Source organism: Sciurus carolinensis, chromosome 1 (assembly GCF_902686445.1).
Source record: "Sciurus carolinensis chromosome 1, mSciCar1.2, whole genome shotgun sequence".
Lineage (NCBI taxonomy): Eukaryota > Metazoa > Chordata > Mammalia > Rodentia > Sciuridae > Sciurus > Sciurus carolinensis.
In genome coordinates this window covers 86357970-86381161 of record NC_062213.1, presented here as the reverse complement: position 1 = coordinate 86381161, position 23192 = coordinate 86357970, and the positions used below count along the sequence as shown (strand labels likewise).

Below are 23192 nucleotides of genomic sequence, written 5' to 3'. Positions count from 1 at the left end.
ACAGAATCATTAGCAAGACATCAAATGTGAATGATCTTTCCGATGCTTCTGCTACCAAGGTTAATGTGTCCAACCATACCTGGATAAACCTCCTTCTAAAGGGACCCAGGCCTGGAGCCCGCAGGTCACCCAAGGCTGCATACATCCTCTCATATAATTTTTCAATATTTTTTTTATTCACAGGGCTTTTTTCTAGCTCATCTTTTATTTCAGCAACCCAATCCTGTGGGGAAAAGAGAGAAAAGAATCATGAATCAAGCTAGATTGCAAGAAAGTTTTACCCAAGGTGTGTTTTCTTGTACCAAAAGCTGTTGTATTACCTTAAAGAGCAGATCAGGATTAGAGAGCTGGTCTAGGGCATTAATAAAATCTTGAATCACTCCACCTTGATCCAACTTATTTCTGATTCTATTAAAACAAAGATACCAAATTTAGGTAATCAAATATCTTCCAACCTATTTTATCTATTTATATAAATGTACATATATATGTTTGCATATATTCATAGGTACACTTAAATCCAGAATTCCATCCAATGTTAGATGAAGTGTAAAGCGTCTATCAAGAGATGAAGTTCTTAAATAAAGTAAAAGCAAACTTTCTTCAACAGGTGTAGACATTTTGATGTATGGAATTTGGCATACATTTTCTGAAGTTATCAAGAAAAAGTTACCTTCTAGATGCATTTTCAAATCTTTTCCTATTTTATTTCATTTGTGTGTGTGTGTGTGTGTGTGTGTGTGATTAAACCCAGGAGAGGAGTTCTATCACTGAGCTATATCCCTACCCCTTTTTATTATTATTTTATTTTGAGACAGTGTCTCACTAAATTTTGAGGCTGGCCTTGAAATTTCATCCTCCTGCCTCAGCCTTCTGAGTTACTGGAATTACAGGAATTTGCCTCCATTGCCTGGCTCTTATCTTCAATCCCATCAAGGTAGACCTTCTTCAAAGATGTTGCGGTTGGCAAGTGATATGTGCACAAACCATGGCAGATGCTATGCCTCATTGTTCCTTATTTTCCCCAAATAATGAGGTAAATCCCAAATGATGAGGTAAATCAGCTCATGACAAAAACAGCTCTTGATAGAGAATGCATCTAGAATGCCATGCACTTACAAAGTATTTTTGCAAAAGTCATACCACTGCATCTTCTATCAATGGTTGTCACTTATAAATCAATTGAAGAGGTGAAAAGGATGACCCTTTAGGTTGTCTACTGAGGCTAAATTAGAAGAGGGCTTTCTTGTATATTTTAAATTAAAGAATGATTTCAAGAATTAATTGCAAAAGCATCTCATCTAGTCTATTTCAACCAACAGATTATTAGTTATGAGCACAAGAGTAGTATGCTTCATGAACAGCACTGTAAGATGAAATTTATTTAAAACAGATAGAAATTCTCCAACAAATATGATACCCAGAAAAGATATATTCAACAGATAGATATCTAAGGTTTTCTTTTTTTTTTTTTTGCCGTGCTGGGGATAGAACTCAGGTACTGCACTCTACCGACTGAGCTATCTCCCCAGCCCGATATCTAACGTTTTCTATACTTTGATGACAGCCTGAAGCCATCTAAAGATAAACATAAGTCTCCATGTGCTTGCTTTCACCACACACATTTTTTGTACCCTGCAGTATTTGATTAGCCCTGTAATATCACCTTGCCACAAACTGTTTATTCTTGTGACCAGCAGATGTATCTTTAAAGGAATAGCTTTCACTACTTATTATAAACGGATAAACGATTGCCTGTGGGTAGCTATTGGCAATCTCTTCCACAGTGTGCTGAACTGCGACAGCTTCCTCTTTGTCCAGTAATGCCACCATGTGGCTGATCCAGCCAATGAACTGCCAGCAAGGAATGGAAGAAATCTAAAACACAGAGAGCTCTAGTTAATAAACAAAACATTTAACATTGTCTTACCATAATAGTAACATATGTCCAAAAATAAATAAATATATATAATACATATATATATATATACATACATCTACGTGTGTTTGTGTGTGTGTGTGTGTGTGTGTGTGTGTGTGTGTGTGCGTGTTCTTGTCTCCTAGTCTTTGACCTTCTTTAAGGTGACCACTGGATTTTTCTAGATATTCCTGTGCATGTGCAGACATATTCTTTGTTAGACAGTTCACTGTTGTGTTTTCTTAGATGTACATCATTCCTTCTAATACCTGTATAGTATTTCATTTATCTATTGCTCTGTAATGAATATTTAGGGTATTTTCCAATTTTCTGATATTGCAATTAATACAATAAAAGAGATCTCTATACATATCTATTTGTACTTGTGCTACACATTTGTACAAGTACAGAAGTAAAATTACAGGGTGAACATTAACAATTACAATACATATTGCTAGAAAATACAGAAAGATTTTTTCTAATTTTTATTCTAAACATATTAGACTGTTTTCCAAAAATTTTGAGTGTTGGACACAATGAACTTTTTAAAAGCACTGTCAATCTGAAATGTGAACAATGTCTAATTTAAATTTTCATAGTTCATTATTGGTGAAGTCAAATACTCCATGTTTATCTACTTTACATAGTTAATCATGCATGCATTTCCTTTGACTATACTGGTCTATTGTGATTGCTTACTTCAAAGATAAGTCAGCTCTCTTTCATGTGTAGAAAATATTTTTCTTGTACTTTTATTTTTTAACCCTGCATATGGCATTCAATAGTTTTTTGTTTTGTTTTGTGCATGTGTGTGTATATACATACATACATACATACATAAATATATATATGCACCAAAAGATTTCCCTTTGTGGTTTTTGGCTTTTGTCTCTTTACTCCAATATTATTTTTTAAAAAATGTGTTCATGTTTTCCCTGGATGCTTTTAAGATATTATTTTTAATGTAAAATCTAATGTACTTAGAATGTTGGCAGGAGAAGCTTGAAGAAGCTTCCTAGTTGCTTCAGCAAACTAAAGACAGAGCAGTATGTATGAGGATACCATGAGTCAGTTCACACAGCTCAAAGAGGTTTTTGGCTCCCTCACAAATGTTTACCAGGTGTCATAGTAACACTGACTGACATGCAATTTATTTCCTAACAAATTCAAAATGGTTTTTATCATGTGTAAAGAAAAATATCATTTTTGCAGAAAACCAAAATCATAATAAAATTATTTAACTATTTGCTCACCCTTGAAAAGCACATATATGTTGTATTTCTGAATTTAATTTTTTTAAATATTATTTTTAGTTGTAGGTGGACATAATACCATTACTTTATTTTTATGTGGTGCTGAGGACTGAACCCAGGCCCTCACACATGCTAGACGAGTGCTCTACCACTGAGCCACAACCCCAGCCCCTCTAAATTTAATTTAAGCTCCTGTTTAAGACCTACTGGAAAAGCCACAGTAGCTACAGTGAAGTGGAGGATGCAGTTAGAGCCCTGACATACACATTGGGCCCAACAGCTCAGAGACCAACACTGAATTTTTTTGTTTGTTCATTTTTATGGTGCTGGTAATGAAATTCAAAGCAGTGTGCATGCCAGGCAAGTATTCTACCACCAAGTTACATCCCCAATTCCAGAGGTCAGTACTACTTAAAAACTCCCTATGCAAAGCTAATAGAGTCCAAGATCAACCTTTCTGACTTTACATTTTTAAAATAAATCTTGGCCTTATTTTCTAGGTACATATTTATAAAAATCTTAAGGAGCCTTTCAGACAGACCTACACTTTTGCAGATGGATCCCTCTCTTTACACCAGCAGGTGTAGCCCCAGGTAAGCCAAGAGCCAAGTAGCCCGCTCTATACTCACACACAAACCCCTTGCTCATGCCTACAAGCCTTGGGCCCTACTGGACATCATGCTACCAGTAGGCACTAACTTAATGGTAGGTGGAATGCACGCTGAAACTAAGTTGCTCTCCCTGAGCATGCCAGGCGTGATGGTAAACACCTGCAATCCCAGTGACTCAGGAGGCTAAGGGAGGAGGATTCTAAGTCTGAGGCCAGGCTTAGCAACTTAGAGAGACTCTGTCTCAAAATAAAAAAATTAAAAAACTGGGGACGTAGCTCAGTGGCAAAGCACTCCTGGGTTTAATCCCCAATAGCAAAACCAAAAACAAAAAATAAACACTGAGCATAAAGCACCAACAAATGTTACAGACACAATGTCCCTATCTCTGCCTCAGACACACTACTGAAGTTCTTTGGGTCTTTGTTCAGATATAGTGTTCTTATCAACAGTCACATAGGAAAATGGGTTAATGTGAATATTTTCTTATATCATTTCAAATTAAGTATGTTCTTAGAAGGTAGCAGAATTCAAAGCTGGTTGGGAGAAGCTATAATACACACATTGCACATATTTATGTATTTAGATATACATAAGACTGTCTTTAAGTTCTACAATGCTGCCCTCCATTTACTAGAACAAAGATACTAACCTCTTTTGTCATTAGGCTCAAGGTCTCCTCTGGATACAGTTCTATAATCTGAAGTAATCTAGGAAACTTTAGTCTTGCTTCAGTGGAATTTAATTTTAAAGCTTTCAACATCTTCTCCACCACAAGTGCTGGATACTCTTGCAGTTCTACAGAATCAATAACTACCAAGGACAACAAAGAGGACAACAATGGTCAATACATCACTTATACATAAACTGCAAATGTAACAAATCATTGCCTTTTCTCTTTTTGGCTATTACTTTTTAGTATGTCACTCATTTCTGAACAACCACCTTCTTATTTTTTTCTTTCTTTCTTTTTCTTGTGGTGCTGGGAACTGAATCCAGGGCCATGCATGCTAGGCAAGTGCTCTACACTGAGCTATATCTCTGCCATAACAACCACTTTAGATGAACAAAATAAAATAAAATAGTGGACACATTTTTTATCTGTATCTGGCAGTGGAATTCTTCCATTAGTGTATCCATTTTGCATGAAGCACTGTTTGTACCCAGGTTTGAGAATATAAAGGGTAGCTGCAGGTTACTGAATTTATTCCAAGAGCAAGAGGTAGGCCATGTGAGATAATGCAAACTGCAAGCAAAATATGAAAGTATAAATAGCAAATGGGGAAATATGGAAGACAGCGTGAGTCCATTTAAATGCTTTAAGAAGACATCAGATCCCATGCCTGTAATTCCAGTGACTTAGGAGGTTAAGGTTGGAGGATCGCAATTCAAGGTGAGCCTCATCAAGTTAGTGAGGTCCTTTACTTAGTGAGACTGTCTCAAAATAAAATATAGGGGGCTAGGGAGATAGCTCAGTCGGTAGAGTGCTTGCCTTGTAAGCACAAGGCCCTGGGTTCGATCCCCAGCACCCAAAAAATAAAAAAATAAATAAATAAATAAAAGGACTGGAGATGTAGCTCAGTAGTAGAGTTCAATTCCTAGTGGGGGAGGGGGGGAGACCTCAGAAAAGATCTGTCTTTTGGAAAGAAACAAATGGGAAACCAAAAGTATCTACAAAATTCTTAAGACTTTATGTTAACATAGTAGCACACTAACTTGTTTTCTTCCTTTGTGATTCACCTGATGAATTCTCTTCTGCCTTGCGGAGTTGTTGGTCACAGAAATTCACCAGCGTCATATAAGAATCAATCACCCCAGCTGCAGGCCCATGGCCCCAGGAGAAAGACTGGGTCTCCTCAGCTGTCCATACGGCCTTGGAGAGGTGAAGGAATGCTCTCTGGTTCAGACCCATGACCACCTGGAATTCACAGGATGCCTAACTGCATTGATAGCTCCAAAATAACCGTGAAAATCTAGGAGCAATGGCACAGACCTGTAGTCCTAGGTACTTGGGATGCTGATGCAAGAGAATCCTTGAGACTGGGAGTTTGAGCCCGGCCTAGGCAATATAGTGAATCCCCCACCCCCTCCCTGTCCCAAAATAAGTAAATAACACTGAAAGTTATGTTAACCAGAAAAAGGGTAGTTTTGCCTGTGATGAGGGAGTATGTGATTCCAATAAAAAAATCCTGAGCATATTAATAACCACCCCCATCCAAAAAAAAAAGAACATGCGAAGTGGGGGCAAAATAGTTTATGAGTCACACAGAGCTGGATCAGGTCAAAGCCACTATGCAGCTCTGTCAGGAAATTTACGAAACAGATGGAAATTGGTGTACTGTGCTCAATGTCCTACAAAGATACATTTGGAGAGAGACGATGAGGCTACACCACTAAAGTGAGACAGAACACAGTGAGATGAGGAGGTAGCTGGTAACCATCTCAAAAAAGTCAAACAGAGCAGGCACTGAATAAAAATGTAGAAAATCCTGTTTTGTCCTTCAAGCTGATGGAAACATTTGAATGGTCACTGGTGGTAAAATTTAATTAACAAAATTCATGAAAGAACTGTCCACATCAATCCAATAAAAATTTCTCATTATTAATCCTAAAAAATTAGTATTATTCAAATAAACAGGAAACACATGGAGAACATCAATTTTCCACATAAGAAACTTGGCTGTGTGTAACTGTCAAACATATTTTGAAAACACAAAGTGATAGCCTCATTGTTACTTTCCTGTAGCCTGAAGGGTGCACATGAAAGACATACAACACACAAACAAGAAACATCTTCCCTTCCTTCCAGTATTCATTACCTGTTCTACATTCTCTGCATTGGATCCAGAAAGTTCCAAGATGCGCTTTGCTTTGCTCTCCTCGATGTTAGCAAGGCAGGCTGGTTCACTGCTGAGAGCATTAGCCATGATTCTGAAGGTTGTACCCAAGAGAATGTTCTGATCACAGGAAGCCAAACTATTTTTGCTTAAGTAGCTTGAGGTGTTGTTCTCATCTGTTGGATTTTTTTTAAAAGTTATTTTTTTTTTCTGAAGTAAATGAATACCATGAATTAAAAAGAAATTCACAGTGTATAAAAGTTATTTTCTATTAAGAAATTAATTAAAATAAATCTTGGAAGTATAAGAAACTGGTTTCAAATAGTGGTTAAAGAATTTCTTGAACTTGCTTATTAATGAAAAATGTTCTTTGTTAAAAGTAATTCTACTGATGCCTGTAGAGGTTTAGGCAATTAAACTAGGTATTAACCTTTTATTCAAGCATTACGATTTGCATCTTGTTAAAGTGCCTAAAATTTTTTCTGTCCTGGGACCAACTGGAGAGAATGTTCCTCCTCTTGGCACTTAATGAGGCTGCTGCTCTGGCACAATTTTTTAGGCACTCTGTCTTGCAGCAAGGTTGAATATAGTAATGCTACCCCATACCCTTGGGCTTGCTGCAGGGTATCAGACACAAACTGTACTGAGAGAGCTTTATCCCCCTCAGGCTTAAAAGTTACATTATCATGAGAAGAGAAACTAAGGAGGAAAAAAATGCTTTTCATGTTTAATTTTCTACATCTCATGTGTAAACTTTTAAGTTCTCAAAATAATTAAACCACTAGACTTTTTTATTTATTTTTTTATACCAGGAATTGAACCCAGGGGCACTTAACCACTGAGCTACATCCCTAGTCCTTTTTCATATTTTATCTAAAGACAGGCTGTCATTGAGTTGCTTAGGGCCTCACTAAGTTGCTAAGGCTTGCTCTGAACTCGAGATCCTCCTGCCTCAGACTCCTGAGCCACTGGGATTACAGGTGTTCGCCACCATGCCTGGCTAGACTTATAATTTGATTAAGTATTAAAGAGAGAATTAAAATAAAATTTGCATTTTTATACATAAAGAAATAAAAGTTCCAAATGTCATACTGAATAACATTAGCATACAAAGCTCCCTGGCTCCAAATTTTTGCTCTATTCCCAAGGAAATGACATCATTCTTTTTGGCACCCTTTCTGCCTCTACTGAAGTTACTAAAAAGATTTAACTCCCACATTTCAGATGAAGCAGCACACAGAATAGTTTTTGTCTGAAAACACACAAGATAAAATACAAAATAGCTCTTAAAAGTCGCCTAATTACCCAATAGAGAGACAGTTTTCAACACAGTAAGTATCTGCTCGGGAGGGCTCTGGGTGTGGCTCCGGCAGTGGCTCAGACGGCAGTAGCTCTGTACCCACTTCACCTGCCAGTCATCTCTAGTTTTTGACTCTTTGTGCAGCTCCTTCAGTAATTTCATGGCAAGCGAGAAATTATTCTATATTAATAGAAGAAAAAGTAAGGAAGTGGTGTGATAACATATAAGAGGGCAGTTTAGAACTAAACCTGATTTACAAAAGAAGTTTCTACTTGGCCTGTTTTTCTTTTTGCATGACACAATTCATTTGGGAGCAGTGATCCACTTCCTTAGTTGTAGATAGCTTTTTTTGTTAATCACTGGATATAATGCACATTTTTAAAATAATGCATGTTTAAAGACAACATTTCAGTATTTTTTTTTACTGTATTTACAAAGTTAGGTCATGTTTCCACCACCGTCTAATTCCAGAAAATTTTCATCAGCCTAAAGAAAAACACTGCCCATTAGCAGGCCCCCTCATTCTCCCTAGTCAATGGCAACCACGAATCCCCTTTCTCACTCTATGGATTTCCTACTGTCAATATTTAATAACATTCTGCGTGGGCCTGTACTTTCATTTCTTTTGTGTGTATGCCTAGGAGTAGAATTGTTGGGTCAAATGGTAATTTATGAAATTGCCAGACTGTTTTCCACAGTAGATACAGCATTTAACATTCTCACCAGAAATGCACAAGGGTACCAGTTTTTTTTAGATTCTCACTAGCACTTATCTTTCTGATGGTAGCCATCCTAGTGGGTGTGAAGTGGCACCTCATTGTATTTCTTTTATTTGCATTGCCCTGATAACTAATGATGTTGAGTATCTTTTCAAGTATTTCTTGTTCACTTGCATTTTTTGTTGAAGTATCTATTGAAATCATTTGCCCATTTTTTAACTGGGTTATTTGACTTTCTGTTTGGTTGTAAAGTGTTATTTATGTATGAATTCCAAACCCTTAACAGATACATAATCTGCAAATATATTCTCCCATTAAATGAACTGCTCTTTACTTTCCCCAAAATGTTTTAGTTTGGTTTTTCTTCTTCTGGTATTGGGGTTTGAACCCAGGGGCACTCAACCACTAAGCTATCCCCCCAGCCCTTTTTATTTTGAGACAGGGTCTCACTAAGTGGCTTAGGGCATTTCTAAGTTGCTGAGGCTGGCCTCAAAACTTGTGATCTTCTCTGCCTCCCAAGTCACTGGGATTACAGGTATGCACTACTGTGCCTGTCCACCAGTCCCCTTCTATTTTAGATAGGATCTTGTTAAATTGCTGGCGCTGGCCTTGAACCTGTGATCCACCTGCCTCAGCCTCCCAAGTCACTGGATTTACAGTTGTGTGCAATTGCACCTGGCTTTGTTTGCTTTCCTAATAATAGATAATAAACATTTTGAAATGACTAACAGAAATGTAATCAACTTCAGTAATTTCTGGACAGTTTTAATTAAAGTGTTGCTTGTTTGTTTATTTTTACAGAGGTGGGGATAGAACCCGGGGCCTCAAACTTGCTGGCAAGAGCTTTACCACTGAACTACAATTTAATTTCTTATAATAAGAAAATTATACTATTAGCAATTATTTTTATGCTTCAATTTTAAAGAAATGCTAAGAAAAGAGATAACTTAGGAAATTCTTGTGTTGCCAGAGAGGAACCACAGGCATGGACACCTACCTGTTTCCGGGCACTTTGTATCATTTTCATTTTCATGGAAAACCTGAAGCTCTGGATTAGAAAATCAACACTTTCCTCTGGCTTGCTCATTTCCCTCCTGTCACTGGGATACTCATCTTCATCCATACTCATACTGGAATCGTCTGAAACAGGAATCAGTTTCTCCTCTATTTTGCTGAGAAAGAAACATCTATATACAACAGAGAAGATTGAGATTTGAAGTCAGAGACTGGTGACAGGAATCTTTGACCTTCAGGACTGGAAAGCACTCACAGAGGAAAATTCTACAGGTATTACAGTTTTGCTGACATGAAGACTATAAATGTACACCCTAGGAATATATCCCATTTTAATTAATCAACTCTTGAAAGATTACCAATGATATTTCTTTTGTTTTGTTTTTGTTTGTTTGATTTTTTGGTACCAGGAATTGAAGGGGCACTTGACCACTGAGCCACATCCCCAGCCCTACTTTGTATTTTATTTAGAGACAAGGTCTCACTGAGTTGCTTAGCACCTCAATTTTGCTGTGGCTGGCTTTGAATTTGGGATCCTCCTTCCTCAGTCTACCAAGCTGCTGGGATTATTGGTGTGCACCACCTTGCCTGGCACCAATGATATTTTAATAGAATTTTTCAGTTATCACTTAATGCTCTGGTTCCACAAAATAAAGCATTTAAACTCATAATTGTCTCTCTAAATTAATGGGTAATACACCCTATGTTGGCTCAGAAGCCATTTTTCCCCTTATATTTTCAATCTAAGGTTCTACACTCAAAGGAAAAAAAGTAAAGACACAAACAGGTTATAAAAAGTCACAGACAATTTTAAAAGATAATCCTGGGTTGGTATGAAATTATTTTTTCATATATAAACAGAAACAATCATACTTATAGCTTACATTTATATAAGTATATAAGCTATATATTTATATTTTACATGTATGATTTTGTTCTCAAGTAACTCGATTTTTATTAATATTAGCAACACTGACAAAGTGCCTTAACTACAAATTTTATTCCTGATCCACAATCAAGTAACCTTCTGCTGTTCATTCAGGGACTAAGCAACATACTTCACATATATCTGTTCCTGTTCTCATCACAGTGCTCTGTGTTCCGAGACCCTAAATGAACACACACTGTCCCCTCCCTCCCAAAAGCTGCTGTTTTAGAAGAACAAAAAAATAAAAAGTGGTACAAAATGGGTACTTGACAAATATTTGAAGAAATAATAAATGAATCAATGAATACAAAAATGTTGCCTATCAACAGGAATAAAGTGCCCTGAGACCATAGAAAGGAGATAGGTGGGTGGTAGAGAAGGTGGCTGCATGTTCACAGGTGAGATAGACTCTGGGACTGTGAAGATGCACCTGACTTGAGGTGGCAGATTTGGTGGAGGAGTCCCAGACACAGAAAAAATTAAACAAAGGCAGAGCAGAATTATACTACATGGCATGTTTTTATATCAACTCAGGAAGGATGGTATCTGGAAAAGAACCAACTTTTCTAGAAGCAACGGAATCTGGCTCTGGTACTGCACGGTAAGCCCCCTGTAGCCCATTCCTCTGCTGAAACACCCAGAAATTCTGGATAAAATACAAAACACAATTCCTTGAGAACTGAGAGAAAATAAAAGATTTACTGGCTATATGTGCAGCAAATCAAAAGTGGAAAAAGGTTCTACCATTGGGATGAGTTTCCTGCTGCTTCTCTTTTGTTCTGGTTTTCCCATGCAGGGAACCTCCTATGCTGTGGAATGAGTGGTGTGGCAGTTCATGCTGGGGCAAAGAGATTCTAAAGGAAACTATGTGCGCAGAGAAACCTGGAAAAGAGCCCAGGCAGACCAAAGATTGTACTGGGGATCCTGGAGGGAACACAGAGAAGGGACCTCTCATTCTGTTTATGAACTTACACAGGTCTCAGCCTACCCCAGAGGCATGTGCAGGATGACTCAAAACACAGATAAAGTTTAAAGAGGACTGGGGTTTGAATCAAGATAGAGCCTACTATCCAAATGGAACTGGGCTGATCACCTGTTAGAGATTTATACAAGAAGTCAGAGTCTACCCAAGAGAATATTCATGATTTCCAAGACACAATTCAAAATTAATTGATAAAAAAGAACAGGAAAATGTACTGATTTTCAGTGGAAAAGACAGTCAACAGATGTCAACTCCAAAATGTCATGTGTTGGAATGATCATATAAAAGTCATCAAAGCAGCTGTTTAAGACATGTATGCTCCAAGGTATAAAAGAAAAAAAAATCCACAGGAAATAAAAAAAAGTAGGTATCTCAGCAAAGAAAGAGAAAACATAAAGGAACCAAATGGAAATTTAGCAGCTAAAAAATAAAATATTCACAGACTAGACAGACTTAACTAAGGAATGAAAAAGAGGAAAGTAACAGCACACTTAAAGATGGCTCAAGAGAAATGATCTAATCTGAAGAAGACTGAGTAAAAATGAACAGAGATTCAGGATACTAAATAATATTACCAACATGATGATGTTATATACAGATGGAATTCCACAAAGAAAGAGAAATATTGGGGCAAAATATACTTTAAGAAACAATGACAGAAAATTCCCCAAATCTGGTGATATAAATGTGCAGATTTAAGACCTCAGTAAACTGAAGTAGGATAAAATCAAAGAAAACCACTCCTAAACACATCATAATCAAACTGCTGATAACCAATTAGAAAAAAAAAATCTTGAAAGCAGTCAGAAAAACAGGTCATATTACATACAGGGGAAAAACTGTTTTAATAACTTTGACTATGTCTTTAGAAATATGAACACCAAAAGTGACTGATGAGTCGGGAGAGTAAACCCACTCAGATTTTGACAACCAGAGAAAATATTCTCCAGGAATGAAATTGAAGTAAATAAAAACATATTTACACAAAGGAAAACTAAGAGAATTTATCAAAGATCAAATTTCAAGCTGAAGGAAAATGATATCACAGGAAAATCTGGATCCTTAGGAAAAATGATGAGCATCAGAAATGACAAGTATTATTATGGTTTGGATGTGAAGTGTCCCCTAAAAGCTCATGTATGAGTTAATGCAAGAAGGTTCAGAGGAGGGGATGGGGATGTGGTTCAGCCTCACCTAGCACATGTGAGGCTCTGGGTTCAATCCTTTGCCCCACATAAAAATAAATAAATAAAGGTACTGTGTCCCTCTACAACTAAAAAATATTAAAAGAAGAAAAAGAAGGTTCAGAAGAGAAATTATTGGGCTATGAGAATCTAAACGCAATAAGTGAATTAATCTCCTAATAGGGATTAACTGAGTGGTAATTGAAGTGGCAGGGTGTGGCTGGAGGTGGGAATTGGGATGTGACTTGTGGGTATATATTTGTATCTGGCTGGTGAAGACCTCTTTCTCTGCTCTCTGATCATCATGTGAGCTGCTTCCTTCCACCACACTCTCCTGCCATGATGTTCTGCCTCAACTTGAGCCCCAAGGAAAGGAGTCAGCCTTCTAGGGCTAAGGCCTCTAAAACTGTAAGCCCTCAAATAAACTTTTCCACCTCTACAATTGTTCTGGTTGGGTCTTTCAGTCACAGCAGTGACAAAGCTGACTAAAACAAGTATGAAAACACTTTTTCTCTCTCTCTCTTTATTTTGAGACAGGGTCTTCCTAAGTTGCTGAAACTGACCTCAAATATAGATACTATTTCTGGTCTCAACCTCCCAAGTCAGTGGGATTACAGGTGTAATTATCACCATGCTCAGCATACCTCATACATTCTTTAGAATATGCATGACTATTTTAAGCAAAAATATATTATCTTTGGCAAGGCTCTAAGCAACTCAGGATGTGGCTCAGTGGTTAAGTGCCCCTGTTTCAATCCCTAGCAGCCCGCCACAACAAAAATCTGGCAGCATTTTTATTACATATTATTTCAAATACACACACACACTCATACACACATGCATATATATATACACACACACATATGCAAGTAAAGCACACACACATCAATAAATTATTATTTCATAATGATAAAAGAGGCATTTCATCAGGAAGATGATTGTGTACGTGCCTAGTAACAGAATTTAAAAATCTTAAAGTAAAAACAGAATTAAAGGGAGAAAAAGAGAATTCCACATAGTACATTCTGACATCTGTACCTCCGCAGATGATAAAACTAGGCAAAAAAAATGTCAAACTGTTTATATTGACATGACAGTTTGATATTATGAAAAGATTAATCACTCAAATAAGGAATAGAAACGAGCATCCAATTTCAGACTCATGCATATATGGTCAACTAATTTTCAAAGAAAGATGCCAAGGCAATCCAATTATGGAAAAAAGACTTTTGAACAAAAGGGGTAAAAAACCTAGTTATCAAAATGAAAAGAATTAACATACCAATCTTACATCATCTACAAAAATTAACTTCCAATGGACCTTAGTCCTAAATGCAAAAACAGACACCATAACATTTCTAGAAGAAAACAGGAGAAAAGCTTTGTAATGTCAGCTTGAAGGGGTTCCTGAATACCAAATCTGAGACAATTTGAACATGAAATATAAGGACAATAATGGGTTCTATCCCATTAAATAAAACTGGAACCATGGGTCTATATTGATAATTTTTGAAAAATATGAAAGTATTTATTTTAAAAAATGAGTAAATAGCTGGGGAGAAGGAAAGGCTCTTTCTTACAATAAGATGTAAACTGACAATCATGGAATAAGTGATGAACTCAGAACTCATCACTTCACAATCATCACTGTCAAGACTGAAATGAGCCAAAAGTAATCTGCAGATATAAAACATAGAGGGGTTAAGTCTCAAAGGAGACAGGACATACGCATATCTCCAAGCATCTCCACATTAGTTTCTGACTGGTAGCAAAGAAAAATAAATAGCATTAGACAGATAAAATAAATTGTTGTCTGGAAATATCAGTCAAAATGACTATTTCCAGAAAAAGACAGATGGATACTATGTGCCCCCACATACGATGTGAAAGCCTGAGAAGAAGTAAAGTATATTGTGGCTAGGGATATATCACTTAAATTTCATCATGAGAAAACGTAAAATAAACATTCTTCAAAAGTGTCAATGTCATGAAAGACAAAGAAAGGCTAAGGAACTATTTCAGATTAAAGAAGAGTAAACCGACACAATCTAAATATAGTCCATGATTCTGGACTGGATTCTGTCCTTAGAGGGGTAGAAAATGCTTCAGAGGATGTTAATGGGACAAAACTGAAATTGGGCTGTAGATTAAAAATGAAAGCACTGAAGTTCATTACTGTGCTTAAATTAGAGAACACTCTTAAGAAATACATGCTGATAGAAAAAGATTAGGGGATCTGATGTGTGTCACTTACATACAAATTTTTCAGAAAACAAATATGTATGTATAGAAGAAAAAATAGTTAACATACCGAAAGTTCAGTTTTTTTTTTTTAATTGTTAAATCTGTGAAAAAGGTACACAGTAGGGTTCTACTTTTCATGCAACTTTCCATAAATAAAATTTTGTCATTGGGGTGTGGTGACACACACCTGTAATCCCAGCAGCTTAGAAGGCTGAGGCAGGAGGATCCTGGAATTCAGCAAAAGTGAGGCGCTAAGCAACTAAGTGAGACTGTCTCTAAATAAAATACAAAATAGGGCTGGGGATGTGGCTCAGGTGTTGTGTGCTCCTGAGTTCAATCTCCAGTAACCCCCCTACCAAAAAAAAGTCACATACAAAAAGGGAGTAGTAACAGTAGGGGAAATAATGGAAGGACACAACAGCCAGGTCACAGTCCTTGAGTCCTAGTTCCTATGGATACTGGCACAAAAAATCTACAACTCTATGCCTCTATTGCTTCTTCCCTGAGTATACAGCAAGTGTCTCCAGGTCCCACAGGGTTGATAAGGGTAGACATATGAGGACATGTAAGTTCAGACCTGGGGAAGTAAATACAACTATATCATGGAGTGGGGAAGTAGGAGGTGGGAGTGTCAAAAAACCAAGGTTTAATACCAGAACAATAAAACATCATGCCTAGCAGTCTTCTTTGCTGTTCTCCCACTATCTAAAAGTCATGAGAAAGCTGCAGATGTAGGGCTGCCCTCTCAGCCTCCACCTTCTCTCCCTGCCACAGCATGCTCATCATCAACCAGCAGCAACCCAATGCCTACACAGCAAGTGGGAAGCAATCCCCTCAAGGAGACAAGTGGGGACAAAGTGTACAGACCTGGTGAGTTTTTTTAGAACAATTCGTGTAGGCAGTCAGCATGATAAAAGAGCTACACTAGGCTCAAACCCCACATTTTTCTAAGCATGATTTAGAAGAAGAACAATTCTGAGAATTTTGGAACAGAACCCATGTTTGACTCCAAACACTATCTTACCGATTTGTGATGATGTCATCCCATATGTTCATTGGGTCCATTTTAATATCTGGATATCTGTTTGTCCAGGTTTTTAGAAGTCTCCGAAGGGGGAGCTGAGATGATAAATTATCTAAAAATAATATTAGAAGATGATCATACCCACAGTTCAATGACAAGACCAACTGAGAGAGTGGGGTCATCATTGGTAAATAGAAAATCCAAATTTCATGTCCAAATTACAGGAAAAAAAAAAGAAACATCCTTTCTTCATAAGAGGAACACAAGTCATTCCTCTAAATCTAATACATTTTGACACTGAAACTTAATTACTTCAACATACAGAAAAAAAGATACAGAAATAAACATATACAAAATATTTTTATACTTACTACAGGTCCACTATCCTTTATCTGCAATTCCAAAAACCTAAAAAGTTCTAAAAACTGAAAAGGTTTTCATAGAGTTGTAGTAAATTTCCTTGAAGGCAAAATTTCACCTGACATGATTATTCACAACGTAGTCTGGAGACTCATCACTATTTTTAATTAGGGCATATTGCCCCAACCTTGGAAAGTTTATAGGGGTACACTTCTCATATTTAAAACAACCTAGCCTTCACAATCTCAGAAAAAAAATTCAAAATAATTTTCATGAAATTGAAATTTCACATTGCTAATTTTTTTGTTTAGAACTTTAGTTTTCTCTTTCTGTGACTGGAAAGCAATGGTTAGGAATATGAGCTTAATTCAGATGGTGCTGGGTTCTTCACTTTCACTTATTACCTACAAGCCATTTAAATTCTCTAGGGCTCCAAAAACAAAGAGAAAAAAAAATCCATATCTCATAAGGTTGTAACAAAAACAACCTTAAGGTAATATAAAGAGATTAATTTAGTTCTCAGATAGTAGAAAACACTTAATAAATATGTGTACCTGAAAAACACTTCTCTAAATTTAAATGGAACAAAGAGGTAGATAGATATGAAAATCAAATTTTTGTTAGTATTCTGAAAAGTGATTTTCATAATTATTTTTAATCATTTAAAAAACAAAATGTAAACAGAGTTCTAACTAAAACACTTCACCTTTGAAAACATGTACTCCCACAGGCACTGGGATAAAATCCACTGTTAGCACCACATAGGCCTTCATGACTTGGGCCATTTCCGTCTATCCCCTCTTGCCCTTGGCCTGACCTTCCTTTGACAGTTCAGTAAGCTACCCTATTCACACTTGGACCTCTCCTCTAGGCATCCTGCCAGGTTAGGCCCCACCACTTGGGCCCACACCCACTTGTCCTTGGAATCACCCTTCAATATGTTCTGTTTGGCTTTTCATCCCCAGTGCATAGAATAATGCGTGACTGTTTAAAAACATTTATTCTAGTCACCTCAAAATGTGTATATGAGAACAAATTCAAGGTAGTTTCCAACCAATGCAGTAAGAAACATGTATTCTACTAAGTAAATCAAAACCACAACAATCTCTTCCATAATTAGAAAAGGGGGGAAAATAGTCTAAAAGAATTACCTTGTTTAGTTATAAAACAGATGAACTCCTGAATTTCTGTTAAAGCTTGTACAGACTGTAACTTGGTGAGTCTACTTCTGTGTAAGAGGACATCAATACTAGAATAATTCTAAAAAAAAGGCATTTAGCATTGTTATACACCAGCTTACCACTTTAAACTTCTAATATAGTCCTCTAAAATGTGAAATACAGCAACTGCCCTATAAATACATTGGTTATCTAGTGTGTCTCAGAGTGGTTAACAATGAGGTCAGACACAATTAACAAATGGTTTATTTATTTATTTATTTATTTTTGCAATTTAGGTTTTTAATCACATTTTGATTCAACAAAACCCATGAAATCAATATAACCAGGCTATTGCTGTCTCCATTTTTACCAGTTGTTTCTGATTTTCCTTTTTTGGATTAAGGATGTTAAGCACATGCTCTACCATGAAGCTATAATCCTCAGCCAAAAGAATTATTTTTTGTTTAATTTTTTAAAAAATATTTTTCTCCCCCAGTGCTGGGAATTGAACCTAGGACCTTGCATGTGCTAGGCAACCCCTCTACCACTGAGCAACACAAGTCTGTGCCAAATTTTAAAAATCACAATATCCTCATAGAACTGCCAACTATAGACACCAATTATTTCTTACTTTTGAGTACTAATCAACATTAAAATAACATAAAACTGAAAACTACAAATGGGTAAGTTCCTATGATTAACATGTACCAAAGACAAATGTTTAAAGACTCTGTTAGAAGACATTGTCTCACAAATAAAACAATTCACAACTGTGAGCAGAAAAATTCTTAGAAACACAAGAAGAAAGAAGTAGCAACAGAAAATGAACAAGGGAGTTAAATCGATGTTCTTCTTCACAAAGCAACCAAACTTCTGCAGTTACTCCACTAAGAAAAGTCTACCTTGAGAGTTCTTTAACAGTGTGAAAAAACAAAAAGTGGAACTTTATAAAAAATGATAAAAAAAGATTAAAAAAGATATTAAGTCAAAGGACAAGTTAAGAACACTATAAGAAGAAACTGAAGACTAGAAAGATGAAGGAAATGGGTGATATACAATAGTACATAAAAATTTTGGTCATTTTTTTTAATGAGTTTACTGACTTTTAAAACAATTATATAAATGGCATAGTTCAGATAGATATATCTATATTACCTGCATAAAAATTTGAAAGCTGTTTTCAACATAATATTTGGCCCTATCAAAATCATCTTGCAAGATGTAAAGGAGACTCATCTCCTGACTGTATTGCAGCTCGATGAAAGCTTGCTGCAGCTCATTGTGCATGGCCTCGTCCATGAACGTCAGTAGGGACTGGTTGCCCTCACCTTGAAGCAGGAGCTTCAGCTTACTGCGGATCACGTATGGTAGATACATCTCCTGAGGAGCATAAGAATCTATTTGTAACTTCAGAAAGCCATTTTGGATGTCTATCTTATTTCTGTAAGATGTTTAGCAGTGAGTTTATGGGTCAAGATTCAGAGTCAAAGTGATGATGTTTGATGTCTGGACTTAAAACTAAAAACGAGTTCAACTAAAATGGTTTGTTTTTTAACGATGCAATATATAGATGCATATACAGAAAATGGGATCTACTTTTAACTGGAAGATAATCTTGTGGTTCACACAAATTGAGTAATATACAGTACCATACAGGCAGTGGTGGTGCAAAAGGGGCCATGAGCTGCCTCCTCTGTGTGGCTAGTGATGCAGAAACAGAGGCAAGAGGAAATACTCTTCCGTGTGATTACACCAAAGGTGGGAATAATTATTTTAAAATATATCCCATTTATTTTGAAAGGTTTAGCTAAAGTGATGTGAGATTTAACATTATAGTTTGTCGGGGGAGTCAAGTCAGATAAATATCCAAACGATTCACAACTACCTTCCTCTTTGGGAAAATTTTAAAACAATTTTATTAACTATAAAATACATGGCCATCTAAAATATTTATTTCACTGACCTACAAATAATTATACCCAACCTGATAAAATGGTTCACTCCACATTTTTCTTAGATCTGCAGGACCTTTACTGTCTATACTGGCAGTAGAACAATACTCGAGTGATTTCCATTCAGAGAGATGGTTATAACAGTCAAGGGATGCCAGTTCCCAAAAGTCCTTCTCAGCTTCTGTGGGCTCACCATCCTCCCAGTCTTGTTTATTCAAAGCCTGGCAGGGAAATGTTAAAAGATTATTTTACAAAGCTAAAAAAACACAAAAGAAAACATAAAAAAGGAGGTACTGCAACATTCATACTAAATATAATCATTTTCAGATTTATGGCAAAGTGAGAAAAAAGGGAGAATATTCAGAGTAATAGTGAATGGAAAAAAAAATTAAAAGGAATCTTAGAGTAACAAATGAATATAAAAGCCCTAATCAGGAAGAAGCCATTTCTCTGAGAAACCTAACAGTGAAACCAATTAGCAAGAACTGAAAACTTTCAATGACTCACAATTTTAATTAAATCAGGACTGTAAATTATTTACCACTTAAATCCTTAGACTGAAAATACAGGACACTTGCAGAAAATTATGGAGGATTTTAAAGCTGGGATTGCTCATTCAAGAATTTCACATGAGCCTGGTACATGTCAGTTATCCCAGGTACTCAGGAGGCTGAGGTAGGAGGGTGACAAGTACAAGGCCAGTCTGGGAAACTTAGCAAGACTCTGTCTCAAATTAAAAAAAAAAAAGGGGGGGGGGGTGGGAGGCAAGGGATGTATTTCAGCAACAGAGTACCACTGGGTTCAATACCCAGTGCCACAAACAGAAACAAAAACAGCCAGGGACAGTGGTACATGCCTTTAATCCCACTGGCTCAGGAGGCTAAGGTAGGAGGATCTCGAGTTCAAAGCCAGCCTCAGCAACTTAGAGAGGCACTAAGCAACTCAGTGAAACTCTGTCTCTAATAAAATATTTAAAAAAAGGGCTGGGGATGTGGCTTATTGGTTAAGAACCCTGGGTTCAATCCCCAGTACCAAAAACCGAAATAAAACAAAACAAAAATAATCTCACAGGTCACAGATTCTGAACTTCATACACTTGAATAATCACTGGCAACTCAAAACATAAAATGTACAAAACTGAACTTACAGTCGTTATCTCAAATTCTTCTTCACTTTTTTCCAAGATTTTTTTACTTATTGAAGAAAACAATTCTCAAATAGAAGTTGTAAAATCATAGCAGATATAGAAACAATACTGATGATTTAATAGTTCTTGGTAATTAATGAAATGCTTTTATTCAATGTTTTCTTTAAAAGAATAAGAGTACAAGTCAAGTGTGGTGGCATACACCTGTAATCCTAGCAACTTGGGAAGTTGAGGCAAGAGGATTGCCAAATTCAAGGATTAGCAACTTAGTGAGGCTGTTTCAAAAATAAAAAATAAAAGAACTGGGGACATAGTTCAATGATAAAGTTCCCCTGGGTTCAATCCTAAAATCTAAAACAGATACAATAATTTTTTATTTCATATGTGGTTATTACAAAACCACACTTGGTTATTATTAATTCTGTCTAAAACCTAAGGAATAAAGCTAAAGCTAATACATTTTTCAAAGAGAATGAAAATGTCAATGCAACTGATATAAAAGGTAGAGATTGATTTTACCTCATTATACTGTTTAGCAGCTTCAGAATAATCATTTCTGGCTTCTGCTAATAATGCATTCTGAGTGACTTGCTTTGTTCCTATCTCACTGCTAAAAATAGCACGGAGGACATCATATTCTCCAATTGATCTATACAGCCTATAAAACAAACCAAAACAGGTCCAAATCAGTGAACACCTCAATATTTTAAAAGTACTTAATACTATGAAGTGATAAGCAAGATGCCACACATTAAAGAAAACATAAAATTTTTAAATTTTTTTTTTTTTTTTTTTTTTTTTTTTTTGCGGTGCTGGGGATTGAACCCAGGTCCTTGTTTTTGCAAGGCACTCTACCAACTGAGCTATATCCCCAGCCCAAATTTTTAAATTTTTGTAAAAACAAAATTTTTAAAGCTTTGAAGATACCCTTAGGTTTACTACTTTAATTATACAGTAGACAGAAGTTATTCCAATAAGCATTTAAAACAAAGTCTGAAAATTTAAAAAGCTCATAAGGTATAAACTGTTTCATTAAATAAGCTTTGATGAGTGACATATTTGGGGTTCTTATTTAGTCCTATAAGATAAAAATACAAATAAACAATACAGATACAAATAAACAATAAATTTCACTCTATTATCATGTTTTAATCTATGTTTTATGAAGCATCTCAATTCCAAAGACAGGTAACTTCCTTATAGTCTTATATTTATTAGAGCATTCACTCAACTCTTCACCTTAACAAAAAGTCTGACTATATCTTGTCAAACAAACCTCCTCCCTTTATGAAAGTCTCAAGCTGCTATTACTAAGTTTGTTTCCTTTCTTCCAGAAATTTCTTCAAGTCTCAACCCAAATGTTATCCCTTGCTTGATCAGCTGGCCAAGGACTACTTCCTCATTGTTTTTTTTTGTGCCTTTTGGTTCCCTTCCTGGTACTAAATCTCTTATATTTCCATCAAAAGAGCCCTGAAGAATTCATGAGTCAATGATCCCAGACTTAAATTAAAAAATTAAATAGATATGGCTCTATTATTGCCTTGATCCTACAGAGTCAAACGTGACAAATCAGACAGGAATGGACAGGTGGGTGGTGGAACAGAAGCTCACAGCCAGAAACTGAGAAAAGGAGAGCTACAAACATGTTTAATAAACATAGAAAAGAGATCTCTAGCTACACCCTATCCTGGTCTACAGATGTCTGTATTATGTTCACTAGAACATGGTCAAATTGAGGGCCAAGACAGCAAGAAAAGGTTAAATTATGTTCACTATACTCTGCAAAAAATACAAAAAACTACACATAAAAGTCTGAGGAAATATTTAATCAAGTTAGAAACCAATGTGTAAAGACTAAGTCCTTAAAAATTCTATGGTCTGGGCTGGGGATATAGCTCAGTAGGTAGAGTGCTTGCCTCGCAAGCACAAGGCCCTGGGTTCAATCCCCAGCACTGCAAAAAAAATAAATAAATAAAAATTCTATGGTCCATTTACCTAGCAAATTATACACATGGATTTCTTGCTCCCTGAAAATACTGAACATTAAATATGTCGCTTACTATTTGCTCATCTATCTGATGCAATGGATAAAATGGCTACTGGGTAAAATCACATTAGCCATGAATTGCCCTGGCATTGATCTTTCCCCTTTCTGTGCTTACCATGTCCTCCTACTTCATGTCCTGCTAAGTTATATATAAAAGCATTTATGCAACATATCCGAAGGGATCTTTAGTTTTTTGAGTCTGTGACCAATGTCTAATCCATTTCAGTCTCTTAAGCTCCTGACATGGTGCCTTAACACAGTGATGGTGCTTCATTAAGATAAGATGTGACTATATAGTAAAAAAGGCAAGGATTCTGTGTCTTTATCTTTACTATCTTTTCACCTAAACCTAAAGACCTAAAAATCACTTTGAAAAACAAATTCAGGTTTAACTCCAACCTTGACCTAACATCCTTCTCAGAATTAGGCCTTGGCTTTCACAAAATAAAACCACAGTAAGGGAAGAATCATGCATAATGCACAATGACAAACTACAAAATAGTATTTTTTTTTTA

At 36.3% G+C, this 23192-nt stretch overlaps 1 protein-coding gene across 5 annotated transcripts in view; it reads right to left on the bottom strand.

The window, feature by feature from the left end:
* The window catches only part of Prkdc (protein kinase, DNA-activated, catalytic subunit), a 176274-nt gene that overhangs the window by 17223 nt on the left and 135859 nt on the right, over nucleotides 1–23192 (bottom strand). For 3 of the 5 annotated variants that reach the window (XM_047547399.1, XM_047547408.1, XM_047547413.1), the window contains exons 64-76: nucleotides 21150–21288; nucleotides 19516–19704; nucleotides 18687–18911; nucleotides 17523–17631; nucleotides 16012–16123; nucleotides 9633–9822; nucleotides 7922–8096; nucleotides 6599–6792; nucleotides 5496–5697; nucleotides 4432–4592; nucleotides 1667–1878; nucleotides 321–408; nucleotides 80–223 (exon numbers count right to left, since the gene is read on the bottom strand). In XM_047547399.1, coding sequence (XP_047403355.1) covers nucleotides 80–223; nucleotides 321–408; nucleotides 1667–1878; nucleotides 4432–4592; nucleotides 5496–5697; nucleotides 6599–6792; nucleotides 7922–8096; nucleotides 9633–9822; nucleotides 16012–16123; nucleotides 17523–17631; nucleotides 18687–18911; nucleotides 19516–19704; nucleotides 21150–21288 — 2140 coding nt within the window. Of the gene's footprint in view, nucleotides 1–79; nucleotides 224–320; nucleotides 409–1666; nucleotides 1879–4431; nucleotides 4593–5495; nucleotides 5698–6598; nucleotides 6793–7921; nucleotides 8097–9632; nucleotides 9823–16011; nucleotides 16124–17522; nucleotides 17632–18686; nucleotides 18912–19515; nucleotides 19705–21149; nucleotides 21289–23192 lie in introns of those variants that run through there. The other 2 variants (XM_047547401.1, XR_007107939.1) reach the window with 2 other exon arrangements.